Source organism: Odontesthes bonariensis, chromosome 18 (assembly GCF_027942865.1).
Source record: "Odontesthes bonariensis isolate fOdoBon6 chromosome 18, fOdoBon6.hap1, whole genome shotgun sequence".
NCBI classification, from domain to species: Eukaryota; Metazoa; Chordata; class Actinopteri; order Atheriniformes; family Atherinopsidae; genus Odontesthes; species Odontesthes bonariensis.
Window position 1 is genome coordinate 23,979,238 of NC_134523.1, and position 9,587 is coordinate 23,988,824.

At 41.0% G+C, this 9,587-nt stretch overlaps 1 protein-coding gene across 1 annotated transcript; it reads left to right on the forward strand.

Annotated features, from left to right (window-relative positions):
- Nucleotides 1–375: 375 nt before the first annotated feature.
- LOC142367376 (major histocompatibility complex class I-related protein 1-like) lies at nucleotides 376–9,035 on the forward strand. The gene is made up of 4 exons (XM_075449342.1): nucleotides 376–644; nucleotides 7,506–7,710; nucleotides 8,426–8,541; nucleotides 8,974–9,035. The coding sequence occupies exons 1-4, from the start codon at nucleotides 392–394 to the stop codon at nucleotides 9,033–9,035; spliced, it is 636 nt and encodes a 211-aa protein (XP_075305457.1). The 5' UTR covers nucleotides 376–391.
- Nucleotides 9,036–9,587: the final 552 nt, after the last annotated feature.

A 9,587-nucleotide genomic window follows, 5' to 3' on the forward strand; every position in this document is an offset into this window, starting at 1 on the left:
ACTGAACACTGTTTTCCTGCAGTGAAACTGATGGCATCGGCCACTGCGTTTTCTGGAGTTCCAAATTTTCCAAACTTTATGGGAAATACTGAGCTGGATGAGACTCAAGTGGATTTCTGTGACAGTAACAACAACAGAAGAATAGATCCACTTTACCTTGAAAGAATGTCCCTTTTCTGTAATGCACCGTTCTTGAATGTAGCCGATGGACAGTGTTTTCATTGTTGGCCCCCTGTGTTTAAGATCAATATTGATACGCTGAAGGAACTTAACCCTGATGAAGGTAAGGAGCAGGTGTATGTTTCATGTTGGTTGTTACTGTTCGTACATCCATACATCTGTGTCAGCTGCTGTCTGTTTGTCTTGCTCAGATGTCCACATCCTACAGGGTATGATAGGCATTGAATCGAATGATGCGACTGGAGATATCGTCCCTTTTGTACAGTCTGCTTATAATGGCGAGGACCTTTTGGAATTGGACCTGAGAAAAGAGAATATTACATGGATTGCTCACAGTCCGCTGGCTGCCATCATCAAACCAAAATGGGACATTCAGGAAGAAGAAATAGCAGCCATCCAGAATGTGATTGGAATTTGCACTCGTTTTTTACATCTTTCTGCCTACAACCATCTGCTGAGACCAGGTAGAGTAACACAATTCCGTATTTCATGGATAAAACAATGTTCATACATTTTTCTCTGACTGAATGTACAGTGTATAAAAGTATCAGTCTGCTCAGCACCTTCATTTGGTCCTTTTCTGTGGCATTACAGTTTGATTGAGCTCCAACAAGGCACCAGAGATTAACAGTTTAGCAGTTCATGATGCTGTGTTGTTACTTTCAGTCAAAGCTAAGACTATGATACTGAGTACATAATTAGGAAATAAGTTTACAGATTTTTTTCCTTGGGAACAGAAGCAGCACCATATCAGTGCCAACACTGTGATTGCCTTGCTGTGAAGCATAACAACAGATCTCCTCTCTTCTTCTCTGAATGTTTTTATTTTTATTAAGGATGCACAGATATATTGTCCAACACCATCATCAGCTGATATTCAGCTTGTTGACTGAAATCAATATATTGACAAGCAGGATAACATACAGCAATTAGAGTGGGCGATTTTCTCTTGTGTGTCCCAGTTGTTTATTTGCATTGTATTAACAATTATTTTCATTAGGGTTAAAGGTTTGACAAGCCAGTGTTTTCACCCTTTTTACAAAGGAAGCTTAAATGTAAAAGGTTATAAGAATGCTTTGTATGAAGGAGAGATCCATCAGTGGTTTGGAGAAGAGCTGAAATGGTTTGACACTGTTCAGTTACTGTCATGATCTCCATTACATTAAAGGTGGCATATGGCAAGGCAAGGCAAGGCAATTTTATTTATAGAGCACAATTCATACACAGGGCAATTCAAAGTGCTTCACAGCTACATAAAATCACAAGAAGGCAATAAAATCATTAAAAAGAAATAAAAAATAAAATAAAGAAATTAAAAACCTGTAGCAGTCACAGTGCCGTGTGGATTAAGAGGCTTTGAAGCCTCTGACGATACCAACATTCCTATCGGGGGATGTTTACGTATGTGGATAAAAACCAGATCTTCATTTTCTTTCCACAAAGGAAAGAGAGACAGAAAACTGCCTAATTTACAAAAACCTTCGGCCCTTTGAAAGCTTTTCAGGGAGTCGAACACCAACAGACGCTTGCCATAAAATTGGAATAAACTCAAATGAACAAAGAATCTTTCAGTTGGAAAAGTGGGAGACCTTACTATCTTATCCGGACCATAAATCAAAGTTGACACTTTAACCCCTTTCCACCAGAGAAAGAGACCAGATGGCTACACACGAACTGAGAATACCTTACTAAGACTCACTTTTAGTCGAATCTTAAAACTATATGAAATGTGTTTGATATACAATTTCTTTCAGGTTTCCAGCTAGATCACAAGACGCATATAAAGACAATTTGTACGATTCTGGATTAAATATTGACAGAGAACTGATCTTGTGGGAAAATGCGCAACCAGCCGATGGAACAACATTGCCCCCTTGTGGTCTGCAGTGTTGAATAGTTGAACATTTAAATCCCAGAGGACTCAGTAAAATGGACAAGATATATGCAACTATTAACTTCTAACGATGTCCCTTCGGTATCTATTTGGTATTTGTTTGGTATCCCCATTGTTAACACAGGAAATTAACATTGTGTGGTTCGCTATTCATATGTCACGACTTTACAGATATTCATCTGAATTTTGAGACTCATAATCGTCTGTATCATGTTGTGTTATTTGATGTCTTTATATCACAAGTCTATGTTATATCTTTAATCTGCATATCTTAACAAGTTGTGGTGTTTTCAGAATCACCGAGACAAATGTTCTATGAGACAGAGTAATGGAGAAATAAGAGTTTCTTTGTTTTATCCAGAAATCCCCATATAAATGTTGAATACAGATCTCACCTCACACAGACACCCAGGCAGACGTCACCACAGTTCAGGCATATCATTGGCTGAAAGAGTAGTGTAAGCCTACGTCATGCCCCGCCTCCGCGAGTCAAACCACGGAGCCCGCGAATCCGAACCCAGAAAAGAGTTTACAGAGAGTTGATGAGAGTTTCAGCAGATCACAGTTGTTCGGAGAGTTGATTTGTTCTTCAGTTGTTCAGTTTCCCAGATTTGGAGAGACTTGAAGAGAGCGGAAAGATGAGAGGATGAGCGTTGCAGAAGACGACAGGAGGGAGGAAGAAGATGGCAGAAGGACCCAAGGAAAGACGAGGAAGAAAGACCCGAACAAAGAAACAGAATGAAGTCTGAAGATACACGTTTCCCGTGTTTTTGTTCGTCCATCGTCATCCATGTCCTTTTTACGTCGCACATCCTAACCTCCGCTGTTTCACGCCATCATCACCTTTTCCTACCAAGAAGCCAACTCCAAGCAACTTTTTATTAATCTTCTGTGAACTTAAGTTCGCTTCATCAGAGGAAGCAGCAACGGACCAACTCTGACACTCTGAGGATCATCCCACAGTAAAGCCCTCGGCACCATCGTTCCCGTTTCCCGGTGAAAAGAAGCAACTACAAAGTCCGCTAAAGTCAGCCACCACAACAAGGAAGGCCCAGAGAGCGGAACCGAGAGAAATCCCCTCGGACCCCGCGTGGCCACCACCTGCCGTGTTCCGAGCTGAGTAAACAGAACTTCAGCACAGTAAGACCGACCTGTTTTCACCTTAAAGTGGGTTTGATGGATGTCTCGAGGCTTTCACAGAATGATAAATTAATCCAAAATGTCAGTATTTAGCGTCAAATAGTAACCCAACCTAAACTATTTGAATCCAGTATCCCTCCATTCCCTTATTTTATTTTCCATTCACTAAGTGTCTTATATAATCACCCATATTTAATGCATCTCCTGTTTGTTTAAGGTTCATGTCTTTGGTCATATCATTTTAATAAATAGTTCATATATCTATATATATGTTATAATCACAGATTGTGTCGTATGCTTTCTTTACGTAATGTCTGTCCAACCAAACGAGAACTTTCACGAAAGTAGCGAGATATGAGACTGATTATTAATTGAGTATTAATTTAACATACCAGGATCGTAAGATTTTAACAGTTGTCCTCCCTGGACTGTAACTTAAAACAAGTTAAAACAACAGCGAGGTGGTGCCCTACATTCGAGGTTTAAGGTTTATTGAGACTGTGAGAACATCTTATAAATCCTTATATTTAATACATATATGAATGCCCAATAACGCTACAAACCCATTAAAATAATCATTAATTAATTAAAAAGTGAAGAGTGCAGATAAAATACTTTCAGGTGTCATATGCACAGCTAAATAAAACTGTTTTCAGCCTGGATTTAAACATTGTCAGAGTTGAGGCCTGTCTCACATCTTCTGGAAGACTGTTCCAGACTTTAGGAGCATAAAACTGAAACGCAGCCTCACCTTGTTTAGTCCTGACTCTGGGCACCAGCAGGAGACCCCTCCCTGAGGTTCTCAGAGCCCGAGTTGGTTCATATGGCTTTAACATGCCAGAGATGTACTTTGGCGCTTGACCATGAAGAGACTTGTACACAAGCCGAGCTGTTTTAAAGTCTATTCTCTGAGCGACAGGAAGCCAGTGCAGAGACCTGAGCACTGGACTAATATGGTCGTATTTCCTGGTTCTAGTCAGGACTCGAGCAGCAGCGTTCTGGATGTACTGCAGCTGTCTTATAGCCTGTTTAGAGCAGGCCGTTACAGTAGTCTAACCTGCTGGAGACAAACGCATGGATTAGTCTCTCTAAGTCTGGTTTAGACACTATTCCTTTGATTCTGGCAATGTTTTTTAGATGGTAAAAAGCTGCTGATGTTACTGATTTAATGCGGCTGTTAAAGTTCAGGTCTGAGTCCAATATTACCCCGAGATTTCTAACTTGATAGTTAGGTTTTAGAGAGAGAGTCTCAAGGTGACTGATAACCCTTTCTCTTTGTTTCTGTGGGCCACAGACAATGATTTCAGTTTTGTCTGAGTTTAGCTGGAGGAAATTGTTTTGCATCCACACACTGATCTGTTCGATGCAGCGACACAATGTATCTACAGGCTCGTGTTCTCCTGCCGTCAGTGACACGTAGATCTGAGTGTCATCTGCATAATTGTGGTAGGACACATTATAGCTGCGTATTAGCCGGCCTAGTGGAAGCATGTACAGATTGAACAATACGGGTCCCAGGATTGACCCCTGGGGAACCCCACAGGTCATAGCCATTTGGTCTGAGACACAGTTACCAATTTCAACACAATATTTCCTGTCCTCCAGATAGGACTTGAACCAGTTTAAAGCACGACCAGAGATTCCCACCCAGTCTTCTAACCTCTGTAATAAGGTCGCATGGTCAACTGTGTCAAAGGCAGCACTCAGGTCCAGCAGAACTAAGACTGTGACTCTACTTGCATCTGTGTTCAGGCGGATGTCGTTTGTCACCTTGATCAGAGCTGTCTCAGTGCTGTGGTGGGGCCTAAAGCCTGATTGGAAAGTATCAAAAGCATTGTTAGACAGGAGAAAGTCACTAAGCTGTTGGTATACAACTTTTTCTAGGACTTTGCCTAAGAATGGCAGGTTTGATATGGGCCGGTAGTTGTTCAGTACTGTGGTGGCAAAGTCTGGTTGAACACACATAGCTTTTCTTTGTAAGTCTCATAATGAACCTGGAGCTTTGACTCGGCTCTCCGGCACTCCCTTTTTTGTGCCTTGACCGACTCTTCTTTCCTCCATGGCGCCCTTTGCCTACTTTTAACCGTTCTAACCTTGACAGGAACAATGGTATCCAAAACATTTAAGAGACTTGATGTGTAAGAGTTCAACAGATCATCAACATCAGAACACAGGGTGTTCTCAAACCTAATCATTTCCATAAACTGTGTCCCTGTTCTGTCATTTATGAGTCTTCCCCGAACAACTGCAGACCCAGCTGCTGATTTGGGTAAAGTAGATGGGTCGAAGAAAACACAAAAATGATCAGATAAAGCAACATTGACGACATTCACGTTTGAAATAACAACACCACTTGAAATGAGCACATCTAAAGTGTGCCCTCTGTTGTGGGTGGGCTCAGTCACATGCTGAGTTAGACCAAACATTTCAAGGACAGCAGTGAGCTCTTTAGCTTCCTTGTTATGCGCTACGTCCACATGCACATTCAAGTCCCCTGTTATGACTACACAGTCAAAAGCAGTGCACACAATTGAAAGTAGTTCAGTAAAATCATCAATAAAACAATTCTGTGGTGGTTTATAAATGGTGATATAAAGTATGGAAGATTGTTTTATCTCCATTTTGAATGACACATACTCAAATGATGAAAAAAACCAAATGTCAACTTGTGGGTGGGTATATTGTCCCTGAACATGGCACAAACACCCCCACCCCTCTGGTTTTCTCGTGTTTCAGACACAAAATTGAAGTGAGGTGGACTAGACTCAATCAGGACTGCATTTGCTGTGTTTTTGTCGAGCCACGTCTCAGTTAAAAACATAAAATCAAGATTGTGAGAGGAAATAAAACTATTAATTAAGAATGATTTGTTACTTAAAGATCTGACATTGAGTACTGCGTGTTTGAGATTAGTTATAGCTGAACTGGATGCTGTGTTCTTGCAAGGGATATGGATACGATTTCTCTGATTGGACAGTCTGATTGTCCCTCTCTTCACTCCATCCTTGGAACTCTGGTTGAGATGGTGTTTACCAACACAGAGGCCCTTAGCGTCCTAGACAACAGCATTGTTATTTTTAGCAATGTGACATAATTGTCTGAGGTCTTACTGAGATGTTCGAGACAAGCTTTAGTCAGAATACTTTTTTAACAGTCATCAAATGGGAGGCAGAGCCTTCAGTTATCAGGCCCCTCTATTGTGGAATAAGCTGCCAGTAAATGTCCGGGAAGCAGACACCCTTTCCACTTTTAAGACCAGGCTTAAAACTTTCCTTTTTTATAAAGCTTATAGTTAGGTCTTTTGAATCTGATAGTGTGTCTGCTAGTTTGTCTTGTTCTGCCTCCACCTCTGGCACCCTCTATACTTTCATTACCCCCTACCCGAACCAGGGTTTGAATCCCATTCCTACTTATCTTAACCTCTTTTATTTCTCCCCCTACCCGAACCAGGGTTTGCATCCCCACCCCGCTGTGACTGGTGTGCAGTTGGTGAGAGGCTGAGGTAGCTTGTGGCTGTAAAAAGATGGTTGTTGTGGTGTGAGGAGCAGATCTATATAGGGAGTATAGGGAATTACTCACTGAGTCTGGTCCTTTATTTTATTATTTATTTTTTCGTTAGCACAAGTTTCTTGTGTTTACCTTGAATAGGGATGGCTCAGGTAATCCTGAAACATCCCATAGTTAAGCTGCTATAGGCCTAGACTGCTGGGGGGCCTCATCTGTCACACCTTTCCTCACTTTACTCTCTTTATGTATATGTGACATTATTGTGCTCATTAACTCGTGTTTCCCTGTTCCAACAGATATCCTTTGAATGGTGTTACAGTGCCGCCGCCGCTGCGGCCCTCCCCCCCTCCCCCCCTTTCTGTCTTCTCAAACCCCAGCTGGTCGAGGCGGATGGCCACCCTTCCTGAGTCTGGTTCTGCCAGAGGTTTCTTCCTGTTAAAGGGAGTCGTTTCTCTCCACAGTCGCCTCAGGCACGCTCAGGCCGGGAGATTGGACCGAAAAACAAAAAGTTTTCAGTGCAATCTGTTGGTTTTCTTAGCTAGGAAATTGTTTTTGAATTGGCTCTATATGAACGAATTGGATTATTTTATGAATTATGATTATTATTAATTAATTGAATTCCAATTGGCTTGAATTGGACTTACTATCTAAGTGCCTTGAGATGACATTTGTTGTATTTGGCGCTATATAAATAAAAATGAATTGAATTGAATTGAATCAAATGCACCATTAACTGTTTCCTTCTGTCTTGTTCTCTCTATCCCACCTTTTCTTTCTCAAAAAGATCCGTCAGTGTCTCTCCTCCAGAAGACTCCCTCCTCTCCATTCACCTGCCATGTGACAGGTTTCTACTCCAAAAGGGTCTTGATATTCTGGAGAAGAGATGGAGAGGAGATTCATGAGGATGTGGAACATGGAGAGATCCTTCCCAATAATGATGGGACCTTCCAGATGAGTGTTGAAATGAGCGTTTGTCACACCGTGGTGAGGTTAAGTTGGGTTTTTGTCTCGTTTCATGTATTGTTTCGTCATTTCCTGTTTTATTTTGAAAGACTAACTTCCCTCTCGTTCCAGGTCACTTGCCCTTCCTCTCGTGTTCCAGTCTGATTGTGGTATGAATGATTCCACCTGTTCCCCATTACCCCTGTGTGCTTAAGAGTCTGCGTCTCCCCCTGTCTTGTGCCAGTGTGTTGTATCTGTCTCTGTATAGTGCATCATCCTAGCGTTTTTCCCAAGCCCGTTTCCGAGTTTCCAGTGGTAATTATCCTCGTGAGAGTGATTTTGTTTTCCCAGAGTAAGTTTTTGATAAAATAGGACCTGTAAGTTACAGAGTTAATTTTGCTTATAGCCTTTTTGTTTTCCCTCCTGGGTGGAGTGGCCTTTTTGTTTGTTAATCTTTCACAGAATATTTCCTCCGATTTTTAGGAGAGGCTCTTTTGTTTTCCTCCTCAGTAGGAGTGACATTTAGTTTAAAAGTAAAGTTTCATGGTCTTTTGTTTTCTCCTCCGCTAGTGGAGTGATTTTGAGTTTGGATAATTTTTGTATAGATATACTTCTCCACTTTTGGAAAGTGTATTCTTAGATTAATATTTCATAGCCCATTTAGCTTCTCTCACGAGGAACTGGTTGATCTGCTGCTCCTCTAATAAAAGTCTTGGAATTAAACCTCCTGCATCTGCGTCCTCCATTCTCTGGGTGTGACAGCGTTTTGTCAACCTCACCTGAAGACTGGGAGAGGTACGACTGTGTGTTTCAGTCCGCTGACACTAAAAAAACCATCACAGTCAGACTGGAAAAAGCAGCGATCAGGAGCAACAGGGGTACGTTAGAGCAAAGGACTTCATAAATGTAACATTTTCTTCTCTATGCTGTTATAGAAATAAAGTATTACTCTTTTATTTTAGTTCTAGTTTCTCCCTCCGCAACAGTTAGGGTACAAGGGGGAAAGTACTAAAGTAAAGTAAAATAACATCAAATAAAGCTAAGTAACTGAATACAATAACACATTTATCTATTTACAGCTTGGTTTCTGACTTAACATTCACAAAAAAGTATGTGAATCATTTTTCCTATTGTAATCTCTTATCTGTATTTCCGGGTTAAGACCTGCAAACAGTAAGTCAGATAAACAGATTAATGACACATTGATCATATCATCAATTACTTAAATGTGAATATTTGTAATAGCTCAGTTCTTTCTAGTTTTGTCTTTATTGTCTTTATTAAAATCTTGTTTTGTTTCATGCTTGTAGCCTCATATCCCTCAGAGTTAGAAATTCAGATGGAAGCATTCACAGTGAGTACTCCATCGTGAAAGTTTTTTTTTCTTTCTATGAAATCACATCACTGTACATGATCTTACTGAAACCCTTTTTTAGACATGAGATTCACAAGATGGGCTGCACAATGGTGTGGTGGTAGTGTGCATGTTTGTGTGTCTCGTTTGTCTTTGTGTGGCCCTGTGATGGACTGGCGACCTGCCCAGGGTGTACACCCCCTCTCCCCCAATGACTGTGCTTCTGGGCGGTTGTAGAAGCAACAAACGGATTCATTCAGTTATCTTGCATATGAATTTGCAGATAAGAAAGAAAATCTTCAAACACTATTTTCTCCACTTCATTAGGATCTGAGAAAACACACTCAGGAGTTGCATCTATCAACCTAAGGGGAGCAATTGTGTAGCAAAGATTTGGTTAAAGTTGTCATATATTGATTCAAAACATTATCTGTCAGATTAATCTGAAAAGCAGCAAATTTACAACTTTCCTCTGGCTGCTGATTCCTTAATGTGACTGCAGCCATTCAGACTTGCACCATGCAGATGGTGATTTCTAAGTGTTACAAGGTCCAACCTTCCAAGATAACT

What these genes read in the sequence shown, in the direction of transcription:
- LOC142367376 (XM_075449342.1), top strand. Translation starts at nt 392, where the DNA reads ATGATAGGCATTGAATCGAATGATGCGACTGGAGATATCGTCCCTTTT. An exon ending in GTTTGTCACACCGTGGTGAG is followed by an intron (nt 7,711 to 8,425) that starts GTTAAGTTGGGT and finishes TGGGTGTGACAG; the next exon opens with CGTTTTGTCAACCTCACCTG. An exon ending in AGCGATCAGGAGCAACAGGG is followed by an intron (nt 8,542 to 8,973) that starts GTACGTTAGAGC and finishes TCATGCTTGTAG; the next exon opens with CCTCATATCCCTCAGAGTTA.